The following is a 22,183-nucleotide window of genomic DNA, read 5'->3' on the forward strand; positions in this document are numbered from 1 at the left end:
ACCACCGAATCAAATAAGAGTACTTATAAGCTTGTATCGGTGACCTGACCTGTTACGGGCCGTTTCGCCATAATCAGGATAAACCTTACCCCAAGCGAGGCCTTGTTCGCTATTAGATCCGACCCTTTGGGCATCACTGGGAGCTTTCCGCTTCGTCATCTTGAGCCCTTAACCCCACAGGAGTTGGGTTTCCATTTTGTAATAGGTATTATATTGGGCTATAGCCACGCGGTCTATGGAGCCAAAAGCGATGTATCTTGACCGGGTCATTCAAATTTGGTAGTCGGGCAGCTCGCTACCTGGTATCCACAGCGGTTGTGGCGTTCAGTTTTAGATCGCAAAATGCAGCGGCTCGAGAGATTGGCGTTGTTAAGCGAACCCTCGTCTGGTTCGATGGCGTCTGGAGGCGTTCGCTTGTGACGCAATCAGCCAAAACCACCTTGATGCGGCTCTGAACTGCCGCTTGCAATCGGGTAAGCAGAACCATACGCCAACGTTGAAGAGTGCTCGAGTTTTGCGATCCTTCACAGATATCGAAAATCTTTACGGGTATCGAAAACAACAATTCCATGGCCCAGGAGAACCACGTATTGCTCCAATGCTTTTTATGATGTCCCTATATACAAGATATTATATTTAATTACTAACAATACATGCACACTGGCTGTACGGCTCTACAAGTAGATGTAACAAAACGGATCATCGCCTAGCGAGTTCAGCAGCTCCTTGATCGGCCGGGTCGGCGCATTGGATTGACCCATGTATATCACGTCGTCTAGGGTAGCATTACGGCTCGGTGGTTTGTTGAATATAGTAACGGTTCCGGCGATGGTTTCGGCCTGGTTGAGGTGCAGGGCCTGCCATAGCCACCACACACGGTCAAGCATAGCGTGGTGAAGCCAGAAAGCGGGATCGACAGGTGAAGAGAACAGATCGCCAGCGTCGCCCCCGATCATGAAGTGACCAGCTGCGTGCATACCTAGGAAGCCTTGACTGAATCTGCCCTGAAGTTCGTTCTGGAATGTCTCGATGCTCTGAGCAGCGTTTCCGATTGTCAAGTTCAAGAGGTTGGTAGCAGTCAACCAAGTCGTGGCAGTGTAGGCACTGAGATCACGTTTAAGGCAGCGTGGGTTGTATGCAAAGCTTGAGTTGACCTTCGTCTCGCCGGCCATAGTAGGGGACACGGGTCCTAGATTGACTGTCATGCTATCGGCCAGTTAGTATGTTATTCAACAAGCGGCGAATGGGATTTTCATACTCCTTGAAAGGGCCGCTGGTGATGCAACCACCGCCGTTACCCGAGGGTAAGAAAATGGCGCCAGCACCGCCAACGCTACCATTGTGCGCGACGAATGAGCCGTCGCCGCTCATGCTGGTAGCGCTGCCATCAAAGACGGGAGACTTCGTTGGGTTGTTTTGATAAGACAACCAGTTCCAGTACTTTGAATAGTCAGTCTATGCGGGCTCAAGAACCGGACACTTGATAAACTCACCGGTTGATAGCCAGTATAGCCACATTCCTCCCTTAGCGCAGTCTCGTAGGACCACACAAAGTATCGATGCCAGCTAAGGAAAGAACCTGTCCCATGGATGCTGAGGGTCTGATTGATATGTTGAGCGACGAAGTCATCATATCGACTTTTTGCACCAGGAACAACAGCTGGGTCCGACCTGGATGGCTTTTTCATCAAGCAGTTCACAGCAGACGTGTACGACTTCCTCTCAGTCGCAGACAAGAGCGCCCTGTGTTGTTTAATATCATCAGCGCGACAATCATCCAGCTCTCGACGTTCCACTTACCAATCTTTCCGGATCTTGGCATTGAAGATCGAGCATGACTTTTTGGCGAGGCCATTGTCTGTTGCGTCCCGTAAAGCCGCGAGAGCCTGGTTTTGCAAGTCTTCTAGAACATCCCGCGTCTGTAGAGGAGTAGCCGAAACGAGTGCGGAAGTGGCACACAGGCCGAAGACAGCCAAGCTTGTGAAGTGCATAATGGCGTATGTAACTACAGCGAAGCTACAGTTTCACACAAAGCAACTCTACCACAGAGCAGCGCGGGAGAGCAAGGCAGATATGCAAGAGCCGAGGGTGCCACGAAGAGGAAGCTGCGTAGAACGCATTGTTCAATCACAGCAGAGCGATCCTATATAATTGATACGGGCTTATTAGCGAGCGAGTACCAGGCTTTCCAGCGACCTGGGACCCCTGATTTCACTGAGGGGACCCCGGTCACTTTAGGGGAAACCAGGGAGCTGGTTCATATGCAACCCTCACGCCCGGAGGAGGCAGTTCTCGCGACACTAACCTCGCTACAGTGATGGCCCAGCTAGCACTATTGGCTCGGCGATGTCAAATGGGTGCAGGTGTGGTGGGTTGTCGGAACATATCCACGGGCAATTGCCAGAACCCGAAGAGACTTCGGTGCATCTAACGGCTCCCAGGTTCCGGTCGGGGACCTTCTCAAGACGGATTAGAAGGCTGCAACTAGGAAACATATGGGTCGATTGGCAAGGTCTTGTACTACGGAGCCCCTGCGGCCTGTCTGTAAACAACGTCGACAGCGACAAGATCCTTTTGCTTTTGAAAATCCAGCGATCAGAAATGACAGAAGCCAGCTCTTCATACGATCGATCCGATCTAGCCTTGCAGATCAGACGAGATCGCGGAACATGCACACACGAAACCATTGCATTCTTTCCTACTCGGGCCAACAGATCGATGATCACGGTGATCACTCCAACCGGCGTGGAGACTTTGGGGCGGGTTGCCTAGTTGCGTGGAGACAACGTTATTTCGCGGGAACTCCACTACGCATTATGAGATGGGCAGATTTTCAGACCAGCGCCGTAGAGCATTCTATTTTGGATCAGACCCCCCGTGCCGTGCTGGGCACTATGCCATTAAGAATCAGCTCCAAACGATTTGGAACTCCTGCAATCTGCTAAGATGCGTGCCGTAGACTAGTAGAGAGCTAGAACGTCTCCCTAGTCTAGTGCTGGCGGGGGTTCTAGTCGAGAACTTGAATCCTTAGACTACTTCGGAACCTTTGCACGAAATATGGTGCTCTTCTCATAGGCGCAATTTCACAGGCACACGCGCGGCGCCCGCTTCCGTCGCTGGGCTGTTCCATGTGCCAAGGCCCTAGAGTCTGGGTTCTTACCGGGAATGTTGTAAGGGACCCCAGCCGGGAGAATGGGGAGAATAGGAAGCTTTTCGATTCTCAATGCCTTCTGCCACAGGTTTCGTATTCTTACCGGCCCCCTGGCTGCTCTGCGAGCTTGGGAAACGACGCAGACTGGCTCGGTTGGGACACTTTACTTTGCATAGGGTTTGGCGTTGTCGTCTAGTCAAATAATGGCCGGCGCAACCTGGCTCGGCGGATTTTCAGATGTCAGAAGAGCAAGATCCGAAACAAGAATAGATAACTATGGTAATGCCCACTGCCGGGCAAAGTCCACATGGGTTACTTTCCCTCTCTCTCTTGTGCCCTCAGTATGTTTAGTCGAGTACCCATTCTTCTCCCGCAGGTTTTGTAATCGCCAAGGTCGAAAGTGGCAGTGAAAGTCGGCACGAGGCGATAATAGACGATGTCCACGACGAAGATTGTTGATCCTGCCCGGGCGGCAGAGAGCAACTTACCATATATCCTCGGGGTCACGGGTGCTGTTCACGGGGTCGCCTTGATCATTGCAGCGCTTCGGATATACGCCAGAGTTGTGATACTAAAGGCAGCCGGGAAAGATGATCTCACTATGGCCTTATGTATTGTAAGCCACAAACACCCAGACTGTCCGGGATACTGTCTTGTCTGACTAACCGATGAAGCTATGTACTTTCGGTGGCATGCTGTGCTTTATCCTTCAGGGATACGTTGGGCTGGGAAAGCATCAAGACACCATAGCTGTTGCAGATAAGACCGTGTTTGATCACATAGCATTCTTCCAGTCCTTGATCTCAGCTATGGCCGCACTTGGCCTCCTGAAGATCTCGATAGCATTCTCTCTTCTGCGCTTGAGCACAAATAAGTGGTACTCACGTTCTTTGTGGGCTCTAATCGGTGAGTACTGCACAAGCTGGACGCTGATTTCTTCTAACAAAAGCCATAGGCTTCGTTGTCACTTATACTATACTCGCATGGTTGACTTTGTTGCTGCAATGCACGCCGATGAGTGGATTCTGGGATAAGTCGACGAAACCTCAGTGCTACAGCATTTTGCTTTTTATAAAGTTTGGTCTTGCAAACACAGGTTTGTACTGCACAAACTTTGTTCCAAGTTCGCTACTGACAGATCAATCCCAGGATTCAACATCTTCACCGATGTTTGCTTCGCAACATTACCGATACCGATCATCATGAATTTGCAGTTAAAACTACGGGTCAGGATTTACTTGATTATAATTCTTAGCCTGGGCTACTTGTAAGTTTGAGCAGCCCTAGCACGCTTGATCAGAGATTAACTGCTATAAGTGCCGTCGCCTTGGGCGTCGTAAAAGCCTATTTTCAGATTCGCTTCGCTACAGATACAGATAAGACATTCACACAAAGTATTCAGTTCTACGGCTTGTCAGTTGCACTTCATAGCCTTTTGTTACACAATGCGACTAACGAAGTTTTTCTAGTTTGCAGCTCAACGTCGGAATCATCGCTGCCTGCGCTCCGACCCTCAAGCCTATTGTCGGCAAGGCCCTGAAGCTATCCTCCTACGGCACTTACGGAAACTACAACGACCTGTCCAAATATGGAAATCCAGCCCGGGCCACGGGCCGGAGCGGGGGCCTCAGTCGCAGTCGCCCGGCGGACGTCGAGGCCGAGTTCGAGATGCACCGGCGACCGTTTGCCAACAACGACGAGTCATACCGTACGAGTATAAAGGGTGGCCAGGGCGCCGTTGTGACTGGGTCCGTATACCCTTCGACACATGGAGATGGAGACAGATCAGGGAGCGAAGAGTATATCCTGCAAGGCGCGAGGAATAACGGGAAGAACGCAATCGTTATGACGACTGAGATCACCGTGCAAAAATGATCTTGTGGGCAGCCCGTCTGCGATGAGGGCTTTGTTTGATTATGTTTCCGTACAAGCGACTTAGAGAGATATCCCGACTGACATTGTTCACCTACTGATCGTCGCGTGGATCCCTGCCAGAAATCTTCGTCTGTGTGTTCTGTCACATTTGTCCTGGGGAAGTTGATGATTTATTTGATGATTTATGACAGGCTTGACACAGCGGTTCGGAAGGAAAAGTATTCTGTTGGTTGCAACTTAAACGACAATATATCCTTGCACGTGTGACGATCTAAGATAAAGCCCATTAATCCAACCTTCGTGTCACGACCGGGAACTGACTTTGTAGTGTGTTATTTAGACGGCCAGCAACCTGCTGTCCGAAGAATAGCCCACGTACGTTCTAACTACCAAGACCGCGCTTGGGCAGACCGCCTTTTCTTCATCACAAACCGCAGCCTTGCAGTTGGCTGATCAATGCATAGGACAGAATTATACGTCATCAAAGCAGCTTTCCCGCGTGGAAGCAAGGTTCTGGATTTCGTGAACGGTCGCACGATAAGCCCATTCCATCCTGGGTCGAAAGTTATACACCCGAAACACTAGGCACATTGCAGTACTGTACATTATCATACATCGACTAATGAGGTAGCTTCCTTGTCGTGCTCTCCAAGAGATCCCTAGCAGTCAGACCTTGATTACTAGTGCAAACTCCTGAGAGCCACCTACAATCGTCGGCAAAACAATACGTCGCAAAATTGTCCTGAAGATCAGGCCAGCGCTACATTGCCTTCTCGGAGATCCTTCTCAGAAAACTGTGCAAGCGGGTCCTTCTTGTCGAAAGCATGCGAAGCACGCTCCTTTCGGGACATCTTCATGATGTTGAACTGCTCACCGCCGATCTTCCCACGCTTGCCATAGCTCTTTGTGTAGGCAGTGAGCTGTGAACTCATTAGCATACCGACATAGACGATCACCAGGATCTTATCTTACAGTCTTCTTCCAACCCCATCGATCAGCTTTGGCAGCCCCGGGAAGCGGTTCGATGCCATCGTGCTCTTCATCAAGTAATTTAACCACCTTACCGATCCCGAAGCAGCCATTTGCCTCGAGGTCGACTCGTGCCTTCTTGGCGTATGCAACAACGTCTTTACGCCAACCAATATTTTCTTCGCCATCGATGCCGTAATCCCCAAGTCCATTGGACCACTGGAGATACAACGACATGACGAGGCCGAGATCCTTGATCGTAGAATCTTTCTTCAGAAGACTAGCCTTGTCAATTTCATTGAGGGTGGCCAGGAAGGACAGACCAATCAGTCTGACTGTTTCCTGGACGCGTTCGCCATCATCCAGGCCTACAAATGGCTGTTTAGTGGTAATCACCACGAAGTGCGCTGGTAAACTCACCCATCCATGGGTTCAGCTGCTCCACCAAGAGCCAGTGAATTAAAGCAGCGGACATCGCCCACATGTGTTTCAGAGACTTGTCGTCATGGGACTTCTTCTTCAACTCTTCATCAAGAGATGCAAGCTAGATCGCGCACTGTTAGTCGAGAACTGACGCCTTACTCTGCCGCGTCTGTCAGCTTACCAAGTTCTCAATGAGCTCCTGAAGACCATATCCGTTGAAGTCGTTGTAGACGTACATGCCGAAGAAGTCGGGGCATGTGTAGGTGGCCCGACGGCGATAGTCGCAAATCACCGTCCAGGTCTCCCACATAGCAATCCACTTGTTCTGGTCTGGGAAGTCCGAAGCAGGCTTCAAAGCAGCACCGTTCTTCTTGAGGTACTCGTCGTAATGGTCGTCTATCTCGTCCTCGTCCAGCTGGTCGTCTTCATCTTTGGCGTTGTTCTCGTTCTCTATGTCGAAGAAATGACGGTTAATGCAGTAATAGTCATGCGGCTCGCGATTGTCAACCTCGCTATCACTAGGCTGGAACGATTCTGTTAGTTCACTGCCGCCGAAGAGGAACTAAAGTCGGCTATACCTTATCGCTACCTTCTTTAGTGCTCCCATTCTCATTGTCGGACGATTTGCGCTTCCTTTGCTGCTCCACGGCTTGTTCAGCCTGGGCTCCGGATTTGCGCTTCGGCGACATCTTGACTTCGGGCCAAGATACAGAGAAGCGGAAAAGTAACTATACGAGGTAAGTCCGATTCTAGCAGAGTTGATTCCATTGGACTAGGACAGGGAAGTTCTTCACAGATAGATTCGGGTTGACGAGGAACGCGCCATCTTTGAGTTTTAAGCCTGGACCACACGTAGCCAGCCCACATATTTGTGATGCGTCATTCCTAACAGAAACGCGACACTCACGCGCCAAGGACGCTGATCCCAATCGCACTCAGTTCATTGTTATCACAGGCAGGAAGACCTGCAGCCTGCAAAGGGTACAGTTAATTAATTTGTAGAGTAGCCGTTCAGAGCAATCTCTTTTTTGAGTTTCACTTTCAACAACAGAATTACTCGAGCGCACCTTCAATTACTGTGTACAGTATCTTCTTCAGGTTCGATGAACAGTTCCAGTCCGAAATTTGTTATGAAACTCAATCGGCCCATCGATCTCATCTACTCCAAGCACTGGGAATTTGAACCTGCCCACAAGCCCAGCCGTCTCTGAAATGACACCAAAGACGGTCAGACCGGGGTCACGCAGCTCTTCCTGGGTTGCTGGTCTATACTTGTCTTTCCAGCCGCTTCCTGCATGACCGTGCGATTTGTATGGGTTGAGCAACTTAACTGCAGGTCGCATCCAGGCCGTCCATGCTACCTTGTAGGCTCCGCGCAGCAGGTCTCTACGAGCGGGATCGTCGCAGAACCCAACTATATCTAACAGTTCCTTCAGCTCAATAAAGAAACTCAGTGTCCCATCGAGAATGGAAACGGGAAAGGATTTATCTCGACCCGGTGCTTTCTCGATATATGCCAAGGCGATCAAGTTCGTGTCTGCTCCAGCTTCAAGAAAACATGTCAGTAAGCGATCCATATTAGCTGGCCTAGAGCGCCATTCCAACAGATAGTATCTCAAGAATACGAGCCACAACGGTGCCTCTGCATGAACAGCGCCTTCACTTCCGAAGGCGTTGCTTTTTCGATCTTCATACACGATTATCGTGCACAGCGTCGCTGGTGATACTCCAGTGCTGAAGAGATATCGCAGAAGGTCGAGATTGCCTGGCCTACAGATCGCACTGAGACTGAGACGCTTTCTGTCGATGAAGCGACTGTTGGTATTATCCCTATCATGTCTTCGTAAAAGTTCTAAAGAATACCAGGAGAATTGGGTTTGGGTGATCCAGTGCCAAAAATTGACATCAACGCTTGGCTGTAACCAGTGCGTCCGACAAGTGTGGCACTCAACGGTCTCCCGCCAGAAGAGGAGATTCTCTCCTTTGGGATACGAGAGACTAAGCGACCTATAACCTTCGTGTATTCTCGCTAAATGATCTAATATGCGTCTTTGGTCATCGTGAGAGGATATGTGCGCCAAGAAGGAAATAATCTGGCCGTATTGGGGCCTTATCACGCTATACGGTATGTAACTGCCACAGAGATGGGTTCCTATCCCGTATTGCGCTTGTGCAATATACAAACGCAGGTGATCAAAGGTAGGAGCGGCCCCATACAGAGTGTTGATCTTCCAGTGGTCGCGTAAGAAATCCCGTACGCTTTTGTGCAAGAACCCGACCGGGTATCGCCAATAGGGGGCTTCACCATCCCAACGACCAAAACCTGAGCGTTGCTCCTTAATTTCGAGCAACCCTCTGGTAAGAGCATCCAATTGTCGTCGGACTATACTTAGTCGTTTCTCGACCTCCGCTTCACCAATGCCTTTGCATGGGCGGTTGAACGGGAAATCAGGATCATCCAGATCTTCGATCCATGAGTAGACAATTGCGCTCAGGTCATGTTTGAATGGGTTATCGAGAGCCAGTGAGAGCATCTGATCGGATCTATGGCGTACACTTGGGTCCACAGAGTCCAAGATCCTTCTAAAAAGGGTGTTGATGTCACGGGGGGTGTCATTCAACCTTTTCATCAAGGCTTTTGGTGAATCATCATGGGCCATGCCAATGAGAAGCGAGCGCACAACAAGCCGTGCCCATAGGAACACGCCATCTGACATGCCCACAATCTCCTCGGCAATGGTACCGAAGGCGCCCATCAGGTCACCGTTTTTAGTATTTGGTAAACGTGATGCAAATTGTACCTTGACGTAAGAACGAATGTCGTTCCGCGTCAATTCATGTAGATGGAAAACCCGATGAGGTAGATCAAAGGTATCCAGGAACTGAGTGTGCGGCCTTGCTGAGCATATAATCTTGACTTTTGGCTGGCTAGACCATTGCTTCAGTAACTTGGCCAGCTCAAAATGCTCAAGAGCATCTCCCTCATATTCATCCAACCCATCGACAATAAGACACAACGCCACGTTCGGAAGTGGACGACTGACGAGTGTCTCAAATACGGTCTTCATTTCGTCAAGCTTGGGCTTCCACCCAAAACTCCAAGCTGAAGGGATCACTTCAGAGAGGACGCGAATCAAATCTGGGCATTGCCGGAAGACCTCGAAGAGAAGCGATTGATATAATCCCTTCAGGGACTTTTGCATTGCGTCCGCCGAGTTCCAGAAGAAGAACTTAGCCACTACAAGTCTTCTTCCTCCAGACCATTGGTCAAGTTCTTGCTTTAAAGTGCGATCGTAAGCCAGGTGCTTCATCAGCGTTGACTTTCCTGAACCTGCTTTGCCGCAGATGAAGAAGAAGCCGTTGCCAGCTTCCAGAAAGCCGCGAAATGCTGATATGGCTGATAGTCGTGCAGAAAGTGCAGCTTCATCTAAAATGTTTATCTTCTCTTGGCTTGATGGACTGGTGGATGCATATGATGTGTCCGACGAATGACCAGATAACTGGACCCCATAGTCCAGTAACCACCTAAAGGTGCCAGCCTCAGGGTCGCTAACAGACTCTTCCCGGAGAAACAAAGAATCAAAGTAAAGACCTTTCAGTAACAAATTCTCTTGCTGGGTGTTCAGTGTTGCTCTCTGAAGTTCCGAAATCTGAGACTTTATCAAGATAGAGGAAATTTCCCCGTCACTCTGCATCTGCTGGACGGATGCTTGCAGTTGTTTCAGGAGGCGCGCATTATGGCCAAGCTCTCTTTTCAAAACAAGACTCGTTTTCGCAAGATCATCAAAATGGTGACCCAAAGCAGAATTCTGGGAGCTGTGACTGGTCAGCGTCGTCGAACGATGAGACTGGATCCTGCTTTTTACCTTGTCATTAAGCTCAGACGTAAGATGATCTGAGAACGATACTCTGCCAGTCGCTTCTCTATTGAAGCGATCGAGTTCTGTTTCACAACGCCAAAAAAAGCCACCTGGAAACTTTTCCACCTCTTATTTCTGCCCCTAGCTTCGAGTTTCTGGAGGATTGCTGCCAGCTCATTGGAGAGCTCCATACATTTCGTTGCCAAAGTCGCAAGTGCCTTGGCGGTCTGATCACCACTTTCTACATCGAAGCGGACCTCTAGCTCTTGGGTGACTTCTTGCAAGTCGGCGAGTAGCTTTCCACTGTGGGTGTTGTCCGTAGTTGTGCCTGATGTCGAGTGGTAGACCTCTAACGTACCCCGCACCAGAGTCGACGAGAATTCGATAAAGTTGAGGATACCGGCGGCAAAGCCAACAGCTGTGATGGGATCCATTAGAGCAGCTTATCGCGATACCTGACGACTGGAGGTATCTATTTCATGCCTTGGGGGCTGAGTCCTGGGAATCTGTAGGATGTTGGCACAGCCTTGCTGCATCGCTACATAGCCGCAAAGCAGCTGCAGGACCACGTCCCACCACGTGATTGGTGCTTGTCAACTTCGGAAGTGGCTCACAATGAATCAAAGGCAAAGAAAGACGCGACGCATTATCATCAGCCGAGCATGAAATATGGTCCATCGGCACATTTCAAGAACTCGTATACGTGAGATCAATGTGTCGTCGATGAATACACGTCGTGTACACATATCACAAGGAGCGTAATCACGGGGGGAATGCTGGCGACGTTCACTTGCCTTCGTCGTCAGGCTACGGTATTTGGCTCCAAAGTCAGTTTTCGGCATTGCACGACCGCGCAATGCCCCTATGTATCTCCCAAGGCGTTCTCTTTCGTCGAAACGGTTATGAAAGATAACGAGACAACAGCAAAGGGACTATTTCTTGAAAATGCAACCAATGGACAAAATAGAACAGTAGCAAAGCCCAAACTACGGTTTACGTGTTGGATTTCTCACATATGCAATTGAACGCGTTGTCTAATCAAGGTCAAAGGCACAGGCCAAGTGACAATTGAAATTTGGAAGCATAAAGCGATAACAAAGCGGCACGTAGTCACATATATGCACTGGACTTCACTTTTGGGGAAACAGATTTTTTTCTCATATTTCGTGGGTTTTCAAACTAACCTAAACAGTACTCTAACTCAACGAAATCAAGATAACTTCCGGTTTCTTACGTTTGTTAGTCGTCGACGGCGGCTCGATCACGGTTCTCGCCGCGTCGTTGCAACTGTTAGTAGAAGGGAGTTTTGTGGGATTCACTTGATAGCAGCCGGGCCTTAGGCTTTACTCCTTGCCAAGCAGGGATGAAAGCCCCGGAGACAATCTACCATCGTGAGGAAGAACACAAGTTCTTCAAGCGGAATCAAACGTCAGTTTACCGCGGAGGTTCTTGGGGTAGCTGGCGCGAATCCCCAGCGGTTGACGAAAACGTCTCCCCTGTGGGGAGCCATTGCCACTCATACACGCCATCACCATCGTAACCAACCTTCTTCCAAGATCGATTCTCGCCCGTGTAGCGATCGCTGCGCCGAGTGGAGCGCGATTGCGTTGGGGTAGCGCCATGCACATGGTGCTTGGACGTCCTTCCCGTCTTCCGACGGTCACGGCGGGAGCCGGTGAGGCGGCGCAAGGCGCGGCTGCACCACCGGACAATGCGCGCACCAGTAGAAGTCTTTGGGTTGGCCATGTTAGTGTATGTTATGGAGACTTAGTTGTCACGGTATGGCGGAGAAGAAGGAAGGAAGGACAAGGGTTCGGTGGCAGGTCCCCATCTATATATACACCTAAGGTATTGTATGGGTACAAGCAAGATGTGACATTACAGAATGATACAGCTACTGCTGTATACAAGTGACATGTTCTGAATTAGTGGAGTGATCTATACGAAGGAACTTGTTGTAAGTATACATAAGTAGCAGTATATATAGAGACTATGTATATTGTGGATGGTTACACGGTGAAACAACATGAAGTTGTGAGACATCGGCCTACCATGTATTAATTTCGCACCGGACCACGTGCACTCCAACCAACCGGGACGACGATCTTGTGTGTTGTAGGTGTAATAGCACTCAGCGAAAGCACAACTTATAGCCGACTACGTATCAAAGGCCGGAAGAACAATGCACGGATAGGGAACTGTCAGTTCTATTGTCCTGATGCACGTGCCTTTGTCGGTTGTGTAAGACTTCGCCAAGGCACACTTCCATTGTGCGATAGTCCTAGCGTCACGTATCAACATAGAAGATATTTTTACATAGCTTCCTGATCCAGGTCTTTGTGGGGCACCAATGCTCCAAGGCAAGCAAACGTCGTCGTTGCGGATCCATCATCGTGACCGCTCGGAACGTTCCGAACGTCGGAATACGTGTTGGAGTCTCGGTATTTGATTGGGTACTTCGACTACCATGGGCAGCTTTGCTGCAACACGCCGGTCTGACATGAGCTCTTGCATGCATCTGCCATCCAAGAACATGCAAGAACATGGACCAAAGGTGCGAAGACCCCGCACATTGGTACGTCGTAACCATTTGAGCCGCTCGCGTAATGGGTTCAGAGTATGCAGCAGCCCGGGCCAGGTCAACAGGCCAGTGGTCTGCTTACTGCATGGCAGATTTTAGCCCCCTTCTTTGTTCGTAAGACCGTTGTGTTGGTCTGCTGGAGGGCCAATAACACCGGTGCTATCTCCGGAAAAGCGGGCCAAACGGAGCTCGACCTCGGGATCGACGGCAGTGACCCCGTTATGCCCAGCTGGGAGCGCACCCCAGTATAGAGGGGCAGGGGTCTCCCGCTAGAGGTTTTCCTCTTTTGGTCTCAACGTTGGCGTTTGCGATGCCCCAATTGCGGCGCTGAGCCGACAAGGGAATAGGTAGGTGGAAACAAAATCTGCTCGTCCCCGATAACAGGACCTATCGCCCCTTTCGACTTCTTCCACTTCGGCGCGAGATTCGATTTCTAGTCAGTGCATGTCTCTCTTCGTCAGCTCGCTTCCCTAGAATGCGATGCGATTCTCCTGGAGCCCTCCCAAAGCCAGCTCCCCACCGTTTTCGCATTTGCTTGCGGAGTGTATTTGCTCGTGTCAAGTGCGTGACTAAGTCGAGCACAATCCGGCACCCAACAGGCTAGAGCAGCGCCGTGCTCTCGGAACTAGCACGTTGAACCATGGCCGAGACCGCATGGCTGGAGAAGAGCGCCGGGCTTGGACAGCCAAGCACCGAAGCGCCGGTGAATGACTCCTTGTCAGAACATTCCGATGTCTCGGTGCCATCAATCCAGCTGGACAAGGTGCAAGATGTGCATAGTCGCACCGGGTCGCGTGCGTCCCACGAATCGCATGTCTCTGATGGCAGCGATCCATTGTCGCCGTTGGAACTAGCCCTCTTCCCGGGCTACGGCGTAGACGACGAGGATTATGACCGGGAAGCCATTAGTCACATCCGAACAACTACGAGCATCGGTAGTTCCGCCTCGCGGCCTCCAGATTTCGAAGTGGTCTTCGACGACGATGACCCGGAGAATCCTCGAAACTGGCCACGCTGGTATCGTTCCTGGCTGATTTTTTGCATATCATTTACCACCTGGGTAGTGGTCTTCTACAGCACGAGCTACACAGCCTCGCTATCCGGACTGAAAGACGAGTTCGGCCTCACTAGTACCACGGTTGCGACACTCGGAGTTACGACGTATCTCCTAGGCCTCGCGTCTGGAAGTCTGCTTGTGGCTCCAGCAAGCGAGTTGTGGGGGAGGCAGCCTGTCTATCTCATATGCATGGTAATCTTTACCATCCTCGTGATACCATGTTGTCTGGCGACCTCGCTAGCAGAGATCATCGTCGTGAGATACTTTGGTGCTGTGTTTGGCGCTGTCATGGTGTCCAATAGTGCAGGCACCGTGGTGGATATCTCGACGGAAGAGACAAGAGCGATGGTGATGTCCCTGTGGTCTATCGCCCCGTTGAATGGCCCGGTAACAGGTCCTCTCATTGGAGGCTTTGTGTTTCAGTATCTCGGATGGCGATGGGACAACTGGCTCGTCTTAATTCTTGCTGGAGTCGCATCCGTCCTCATGTTTACCGCCAAAGAGACGTATGCGCCAATGATTCTCCAGCGGAAGGCGGCCCGAATTCGCAAGGAGACTGGTGACGAAAGGTATTGGTCTCGCTATGACAACAAGGTCTCAAAGGTGGAACTGCTTAAAGTCAACCTCATGCGCCCATTCATACTGGCCTTTACGGAGCCGATCCTGTGGTTCTTCAACCTTTGGATTTCCTTGATCTATGGCATCTTGTATCTGTGCTTTGTGGCCTACCCGATCGTCTTTCAGCAGTACCGTGGCTGGGGGCCTGGGATATCGGGTCTGGCATTCGTTGGCATTGGAACAGGCACCATGCTGGTCATTTTTGGTGAACCGCTTCTCCGGAAGATCATCAACGCGCACCCCAAGGACCCGAAGACTGGCAAGGTACCACCAGAGGCGACAGCGAGGGTTATGATTATGGGAGCAATTTTGACGCCCATCGGCCAGTTAGTGTTCAGCTGGACCTGCCTACCCGCAACAATCCACTGGGCAATCCCAATTGCATTTGGAATTCCGTTCGGTGCTGGTAATACCATGAGCTTCATATACGGCAGCAACTATCTGGCCGGTGCTTACGGGATTTACGCCGCCTCAGCTCTGGCAGGAAATGCTGTTACGCGCAGCATGTTTGGTGGTACGCTGCCGCTGGCCGGGCCTAGCATGTACGCCACACTCACGCCCCAGTGGGCGGGCACCCTTCTGGGTCTACTAGAGGTGGCCATGATACCGATACCAATCATCTTCTACAAGTATGGCGAGAGAATTCGGGCAAAGAGCCCCGTAATTCGGCAGATGAGAGAAGACACCGAGAAGAACGAGCGCCGAGCCGAAAGAGCGCAGAAACGAAAGGCGAAGCTGGCTGAACATGCAGCTGTGGCGACCCTCGGAGGTGTGACGGAGCAGGACGTCGAGAAACAGGCTGGAGCGCTGGCAGTTGATGGAACGCCTGCCAGGACAAAAGGTGAGACATCACCTTGATAATGTATTTATCCGAATTGGAGTATAATGCATTGTGTATGTTTTGTCAGCTTTGTCGAGAGCAATCACTGTAGACTTGCTTTGTTCATATTCGTAGCAGCTTAGGCACAAGACTGCACGGTGAGACAATCATCGCAGCGAACCATGCGCGGATTCCATACTTCTCCATATGAATGTTTGGAATAGGATCATGATCTGAGCACCGGCAATTACGACCAGACGTGAGCTTGTGCATGTTACGGCGTGGTCTCTACTCGCAGTAGAGTTATTGCCTTTGGCCCCACTCCTCATGATGACTAAGCCCGCCATCGCAACTCTTGAGCTCTCCCACCTCAAACAACTTGACCCCTCCAAAGTTGCATGCTTTCCTACCATCACATGATGGGCGCAAAATGATACGAAATTGTGCTACCCATACTGAAAGTATAGTCAGCACACGAAAGACTTTACCTAACTTGCGGCGATGACTTCAACATCAAACCCCGCTCAGTCTCACACGCCCACGGCGCCGCCGCTTCCACCCCGCGGTTCGCAGCTCTGGTTCGCGGACAAGCTATCACAGAAGAAGGATCCCTTGACTTACTCGCTCATCACTCTGGCAGCTGCGAGACTCGTATGGATCACGCAGGTGCAGGGCCGCAAGGCAAAGGCGCGGTCGACCGCTGTTGCCCCACAGCTGGTCGTCTGGGCCATCTTCTGGCCGACGGCGTTGGTGGTGCTGAGGACCGGCGTCAAGTGGGCGGACACCACGGTTGCCAAGGCTGGCCTGAAGCACCCGTCGGAGAAGCCACCGAGAGGGGAGGTGGAGGGGGACTCAAGGCATGATGTTTGATTGATAACGGTTGATTGTGGTATAATGAACCCCGAGGGTGTAGCCAAGCGAGTGTTAACCAGTGTCAAGTAGAATGGCCCTTTGAAACTTCCGGGGCGGGGATTCGGTTATAGTTACCTGGAAATTGTGACGGAAATGATAGCCCAAGTTCTCCCCAGCTTCTGTATACATGATATCTTAGGTAACTGGATGCCTCGGGCGTAATCCTAGAGTAGTGGTAATGGCCTGGCGCCTCATCATAGTTTTGATTCGTAGTATAGCTGCTATTTCAAGTCGGTCAACCTACTTCGTTGTACGTCTATGGCTTTCAGAATATGTGCAGGCACATGACGATGAGCTCCCGGAGCTCCCGTCGTTGCAGAACAACCGATAGTGCGTGATTGGCCAGCACTAGTGTTAGAACTGCCAATTGAGAAGTTTAGTCACTCCATCGGGTGAGAATAGTACCGTGTTCCAATGTAGGCAATGAGCACAAGTTCCATGGGGGCTGAACTAGTAGCCGTCTAGGGCGGGAAGAGTTTATCGTGTTGCGGAGTTTCTTGCGTACAATGCACACTCCCTGTTCGGTATGAGATCGAGGTTTCCTTACCATACGCCGTTTCTCTGCGGATATCTCTCTTGAGACTTATATCTTGATTGGTTCTTGTCCCGCTCGGGGTCGACCGGGGCCTTTTATCACAGCTGCGAGCCTAAGGGGGCCTGGGGAATACTAGTACATGCTGTCAATGAGGGTCCTACGGAAACTCGTGACGGCAATTCGGTCATATTATCCCATCAGCGTATCGGTGTGGGTTTCTCCGACCTGTCTGCCTTCCCGATCATTTGTATCGGCAACCCAGCCTGCCTAGGTAGGTATTTAGTCCCAAACACGACAGTAGTTCACCGAGTCGGTCAAGGCCAAACAAATCGGCGGTCTTTTGAGTGGCTCAAACGCGGGAAAGCAGTGCCCAGACAGAAATCCCCAGCGTACTCAAGAAGGGGCACACTACTCGGCAATCACGGGTGCCTCCGTCGATCATATGTTGTCACAGCTTACCAGGCCCATGACGCGAGATGCGAAGTTCTTCATGAAGGCAGGAAAAGTACTCAAAGGGGATCTTCAGATAGTGTTTCCGAAACTCAGCAGAAAGTGCATATGGAAGTTGACCAACCCAGGTCATTCATACCGATGGAGGTGGATATCGATGTTGCACAGCGATACCCTTCGTACGACGCGGTCGAGTGTCGACCAACCTACTTCCAAACTCGAACAATCGGTGTAAGCACTTGAGCAATAGAAACTGTCTTGTTCATGCATATACGTGTTTAGTAGTTCCATTGCCCCGGGGCGATGATGTGTTGTTCCTCAATCAGCGGAAACGAGCCCCACCAAACACCGTGTAGTGGAGGCTGGAGGCCGGTGGCCGATCCCCTCGTAACTTGATGGGGGCGGGCCTAACCTTCGGCAACCCGCATGCTGGTGGCGGTGTCAACCACGAAGCCAAGCAGACCCAACGAGACCTGCCTCGCATCGCAGGATTCCGCTGCAGCTAGGTTATGTCCGATCAGTCCGATTGGGACGTGTCCAGTCCAGTCAATGTTTTCCGATGTTGTCTAGGTGCGGCATAGATGCTACTGCATGTTGCAGAGTGCAGCGTGACTTGTCGGCTTATAGCAGAAGCGAAACCTCGTCATATCCCGAGCCCATTTGCCTGCTAGGGATCGAAATCGGAACCTCTGGGGTCATTCCTCGTATTCTGCCTGCGCTTGACGTGGACAGTGGCATTGTATCACTACAGAAGGCAATCAAGGCGACGAAGGCGCTTGCCAGTACACTGCTGACGTCGCGACGAAGGTTTGGGCCGGAGTATTTAGAGAGAAGGTCAGACGCCTCCAGTGCTCCTGCATCAGTCATCGAGTCAACTTATATCAAGACACGACAACACCTACAACAAGCTCGAGTCCCCTCTTCATTGTATTTCCGCATTGCCACAAAGCATCTCAGTCAATCATAGTACCTTTGTAGACCATATCAGCCATCCAACATGCAGCTCACTCTCCTCACCACCGTGGCTGCCCTTGCCTTTGGCACACACGCAGCAGTGATCGGCCGTCAAGGGAGTGACAACCCGCGCTTGGCACAGTTCCGCGTCTTTTCGGATTACGGCTGCTCGAATCTCAACGAGGGTTTCTTCACCGTCGACACAGATCAGTCGAACAAATGTAACAGCTTTGCGCCCTATAGTGGTAGCACCCCCAACGGTTACGTGTCGATCGTTCTACAGGCGCTCCAGCCAGCGGGTGAGAAATGCAAACGTATGAAACACTACAAATTTTAACACTTGTTGAGGCTTCAAATACTGATGGTGATATCCAGTCTACCTCTACTCTGATACCACCTGCTCAGCTACTGAGACTGAGGCTGCCCTCAATGGCTGCGACAATGCGTCGGTAACCCAAGACGGAGCGAGCTTTCCGACCTGGAACTCGTGGCAACTGAAGTGCTAAGGAGGAAATGGTCGAATTCAAGGCAAATCGCATGACTGGGTATTTGATATGGCGTTCTTCTCGGGGGTTATGGACACGCTCCTTTGGACCAGGGAGGTGGGTTGGGATGGCAATGGAACGGAAATCGGGGCATAGCATCAGGGCTCTTGCATAAGCACGGCGTCCACTCATTTGGGCATATGGCGAGATGAGGTCATGAGAAGAGTCGGTCCTTAGTAGCTCAAGTATTCAATAATTAATCACGTTTCAAGCATCCATACCATGAGGTAGACGACTGCAAGGTCGGGTGCCCAAACCCATGATCGCCTGGGAGGACAGGGATAAGTTAAGACCAGATAAGAAGGCGTTGAATGGGTGAATTCAGCGAGGACCTGGGGAGCTTGGAAGCTGCTGAGGGTCCCAAGCAGGCCAAGGTCGGTACCTAAGGTACCCGGACCTTACCTAGCCTGTGGGCGGAACAAACTTGTTCCAGCGAGCGGCCTTAGTGGGCGCCCACTGTACCTAGTAGCAAGCCACCAAGGAAGCCACTAACATCAAGCTCCAGTGAGCTTTCTCTAGCACATCTGCATGTATGGACGGGGACGCCTGAAGCTTCCATCCTTTGCAACAAAATTGAAGGCGCAACACCATAGTCGACGGTGCATATACACCGCGACGCACAACAACACAATCTGCACAAGACCTGCCATTCTGTGGAGGACGCGAGCACGAGACTTGAGCCACGGAACCATGGGATACGACAGCGTGTCTCCGCCACCACGCCGGTCCAGACAAGGTGACGGCGACCCTGACGAAGAGCCTAGAGGCAGTCGAAAGTCGCGCGGGGATGGACACGGCAGCGACCGAAGGAGAGACAGAGACGGGTCAGCGGATAGGGTTAGGGAGAGAAGACGCCACAGACGATCACGATCTCGGTCACCGCATTCAGGGAGGCGAGAACGCGAACGCGAACGCGAACGGGAACGGGACGGACGTCGTGACAGGGCCTGGGACAGAGACCACGACCGCGAGAAAAGGAGGCGCGCATCGCCCGACGACGATAGGAGGGAGCGTAGGGATCGAGACCGTCCGCGGAAAAGGGACCGCACTATCGAAGAGGGAGGCAGTGAACAGGACGATCGGCAGGTCGTAAAGCGCAATGGGCCTCTGCCTCCCCAGGCGCAATCGTTCGCCCTGGAAAAGGGTGAAGAGGTGCCCAAGGAGAAAGAGAAGCCCAACTGGGGGACCACAGGCACGCTGGCCGCAGCCTCAAATTCCATCGCCCAAGCAGACGGCTCGACCATCGTGCTGAAATACCACGAGCCCCCCGAGGCCAGGAAGCCCTCACCGAAGGACCAGTGGAAGCTGTTCGTTTTCAAGGGCCCTGACATCATCGACACCATCGAGCTGAATCACCGCACTTGCTGGCTCATCGGCAGAGAGATGGCTGTCATTGACATTGCCGCCGAACATCCCAGCATCAGCAAGCAGCATGCCGTCATCCAGTTCCGCTACCTGGAGAAGAGGAACGAGTACGGCGACAAAATCGGCAAGGTGAAGCCGTACGTGATTGATCTCGATAGCGCGAATGGCACCTTGCTCAATTCAAAGAAGATCGCTGACAGTCGGTATCTCGAGCTTCAGGACAAAGATCTCCTGCAGTTCGGTCAGAGCACCCGCGAATATGTGCTAATGCTTGCACCAAAGAACTAACTCAGCATCAGCGCAAGTGCGTCCCCGAGAAGACGATGAGGACGTGTCTAGTTGGGCCCTGAAAGCGAGCGTTTGTTTGCGCCTCCTTGGCGGGGCTGAGTTCTCAGCTGCTACAAGTCTGTGTATACACTTGCAGGAACCCTCACTGAGCCACCTTTCCACCCCCCAGGCGCCCTCAAGTTTCGAGAGCTGGCGGATGGTCGGCAAGTAGTAAATGGCTAGGTGGCAAGCATTGAACTCAAAGCCCCTACTCTTTGCCTCGCTTGTGGGCAAGCAAGGCTGGCTGAGGCACATGACCGTGAGTCACTCTCGGGCTGCTTTGGCAAGACACTTGCGTGTCTCGCGCCCTTGTTTGCAGTGCTCGAACATGAGCTACCGAGAAACCAAACGTGGAGACCGAATGCCCAGGCGAAGCACAGCAAGACAGATTCAAGCGGCGTTGGTAATGCAAGCTGAACACCAGGCGAATTGACGATATGCACATTTGCAAGGATAGGTCAGCCATCTCGCAGTACGTCTGCCTCAACAGTGTGACACACCGGGCAAAGTTGACGTCACTTGCATTATGTCGCAGGTTCATGCACATGGTCTTGTTTGAGGGCATCTCACATGTCATGAAAGACGGCCACCTTCAGTCGCATTTCCCACACAACACCAGTCGACCCCCAAGTTTTGTGACTCGTGGCGTGTGGCGCAAGGTACCATCGCGAGATGATTGGACGGCATCTGACTTGGACTTGCTGCCTGTCTAACGGCCAATTGTGTCCATTTACGTACATACTGGGATCCTTCAAAGAGAACTTGCACAATTTACGTAGAGTGCCTTAATCAGTTTACGTACAAGCCGGCCGGCTCGTTGTAACTGTGAATAATCAATACTCTTTCACTGCCCAACCTTATGAATTACTGCCCACGGGACGCAGGTAGCTTATCCTGAGAACACTCTCACGACTATACCTATGCGGCGGCGCCAGCTGTACTATAGATAGTAGTGTTAACGCAATTGACTACGCCTGCTCCATCTGGTCGCGAGATAACCGTCCAAGAAAATCCCCTGCGCTAAATTCCCCACACCGCCACCGAGAGATCTGGTCATGCAGGCCAAGTTAGGCTGGTCACTGAGCTCCCTGCCTCCCGAACCCGCGCGGCTTACACGGTACGGCCAGCGGGACTAATGGGCGAGTGGAGGTTCTCCGCGATCATGCGCACAACGGTAGGGTGCGAGGAAGCACCAACGTTAAGCTTAAGCTCATGGACTAAGACCTGCTGTGGAATTGAGATGCATGTGGCGCTGTTGGATCGCCAAGCAGGCTGGCTACAGAGCACAAACAAAGGGACACAGAGGCAAACAAGAAAGATGGCTGCCTCTGAAGGGCACTGGCCGAAACCTGGAAACACGATCTGTAAAGAGACAAGGATGATGGCCTCGAGTCCCATCAGATCTGGATTTTGACTCGACCAAGTTCAGATAGACCAAAGGTATGTTCCAAGCCAGCTCCCCCCAAGATTACCTACGGCAGAACTCAGCCAGGCCAGTCCAGTCGCGAAAAGCGCACGCTCACACAGGCTCATTTATTACTCAAGTTATCTTGGTTGACGATGGACCGGCCACAGTGCGTCGCGACATCCTGTCAGACCAGCCTACCTAGCAGCCATGTCCCGGTGGCGCTCGCTCCCCCCAGATCCTGACCCATGTCTCCCGCGTCGAGATGGTGTGCCGGGCATGCGTCTTGGCTGCGCTACGCCCGTTGGCGGCTAGCCGGCCGCCAGGAGGGGGCTC

General features: G+C 51.7%; 9 protein-coding genes across 9 annotated transcripts; 5 read left to right on the top strand and 4 right to left on the bottom strand.

Moving 5' to 3' along the window:
- Positions 1–674: 674 nt before the first annotated feature.
- On the bottom strand, positions 675–1,991 carry JN550_004401 (uncharacterized protein; the record flags this gene model as incomplete). The annotated part of the gene is made up of 4 exons (XM_049315913.1): positions 675–1,206; positions 1,259–1,440; positions 1,494–1,743; positions 1,801–1,991. The coding sequence occupies 4 exons, from the start codon at positions 1,989–1,991 to the stop codon at positions 675–677; spliced, it is 1,155 nt and encodes a 384-aa protein (XP_049173473.1).
- A 1,596-nt stretch (positions 1,992–3,587) lies between these two features.
- Positions 3,588–5,026, top strand: JN550_004402 (uncharacterized protein; the record flags this gene model as incomplete). The annotated part of the gene is made up of 6 exons (XM_049315914.1): positions 3,588–3,767; positions 3,826–4,057; positions 4,107–4,247; positions 4,301–4,418; positions 4,469–4,564; positions 4,621–5,026. 6 exons carry the CDS (start codon positions 3,588–3,590, stop codon positions 5,024–5,026), a joined length of 1,173 nt encoding a protein of 390 aa, XP_049173474.1.
- Positions 5,027–5,775: 749 nt separating this feature from the next.
- On the bottom strand, positions 5,776–7,107 carry JN550_004403 (uncharacterized protein; the record flags this gene model as incomplete). Its single annotated transcript, XM_049315915.1, has 5 exons — positions 5,776–5,946; positions 5,999–6,363; positions 6,416–6,539; positions 6,600–6,941; positions 6,997–7,107. 5 exons carry the CDS (start codon positions 7,105–7,107, stop codon positions 5,776–5,778), a joined length of 1,113 nt encoding a protein of 370 aa, XP_049173475.1.
- A 405-nt stretch (positions 7,108–7,512) lies between these two features.
- JN550_004404 (uncharacterized protein) lies at positions 7,513–10,712 on the bottom strand (the record flags this gene model as incomplete). Its single annotated transcript, XM_049315916.1, has 2 exons — positions 7,513–10,234; positions 10,285–10,712. The coding sequence occupies 2 exons, from the start codon at positions 10,710–10,712 to the stop codon at positions 7,513–7,515; spliced, it is 3,150 nt and encodes a 1,049-aa protein (XP_049173476.1).
- A 1,000-nt stretch (positions 10,713–11,712) lies between these two features.
- On the bottom strand, positions 11,713–12,024 carry JN550_004405 (uncharacterized protein; the record flags this gene model as incomplete). The annotated part of the gene is made up of 1 exon (XM_049315917.1): positions 11,713–12,024. The coding sequence occupies one exon, from the start codon at positions 12,022–12,024 to the stop codon at positions 11,713–11,715; it is 312 nt and encodes a 103-aa protein (XP_049173477.1).
- Positions 12,025–13,499: 1,475 nt separating this feature from the next.
- On the top strand, positions 13,500–15,392 carry JN550_004406 (uncharacterized protein; the record flags this gene model as incomplete). The annotated part of the gene is made up of 1 exon (XM_049315918.1): positions 13,500–15,392. The coding sequence occupies one exon, from the start codon at positions 13,500–13,502 to the stop codon at positions 15,390–15,392; it is 1,893 nt and encodes a 630-aa protein (XP_049173478.1).
- Positions 15,393–15,855: 463 nt separating this feature from the next.
- JN550_004407 (uncharacterized protein) lies at positions 15,856–16,224 on the top strand (the record flags this gene model as incomplete). The annotated part of the gene is made up of 1 exon (XM_049315919.1): positions 15,856–16,224. One exon carries the CDS (start codon positions 15,856–15,858, stop codon positions 16,222–16,224), a length of 369 nt encoding a protein of 122 aa, XP_049173479.1.
- Positions 16,225–18,248: 2,024 nt separating this feature from the next.
- On the top strand, positions 18,249–18,711 carry JN550_004408 (uncharacterized protein; the record flags this gene model as incomplete). Its single annotated transcript, XM_049315920.1, has 2 exons — positions 18,249–18,519; positions 18,581–18,711. 2 exons carry the CDS (start codon positions 18,249–18,251, stop codon positions 18,709–18,711), a joined length of 402 nt encoding a protein of 133 aa, XP_049173480.1.
- Positions 18,712–19,440: 729 nt separating this feature from the next.
- On the top strand, positions 19,441–20,403 carry JN550_004409 (uncharacterized protein; the record flags this gene model as incomplete). Its single annotated transcript, XM_049315922.1, has 1 exon — positions 19,441–20,403. The coding sequence occupies one exon, from the start codon at positions 19,441–19,443 to the stop codon at positions 20,401–20,403; it is 963 nt and encodes a 320-aa protein (XP_049173481.1).
- Between the last annotated feature and the right edge of the window lie 1,780 nt (positions 20,404–22,183).

The sequence above is a fragment of the Neoarthrinium moseri genome, assembly GCF_022829205.1.
Source record: "Neoarthrinium moseri strain CBS 164.80 chromosome Unknown scaffold12_Wmoseri_CBS_16480, whole genome shotgun sequence".
In the NCBI taxonomy this organism is placed as follows: Eukaryota; Fungi; Ascomycota; class Sordariomycetes; order Amphisphaeriales; family Apiosporaceae; genus Neoarthrinium; species Neoarthrinium moseri.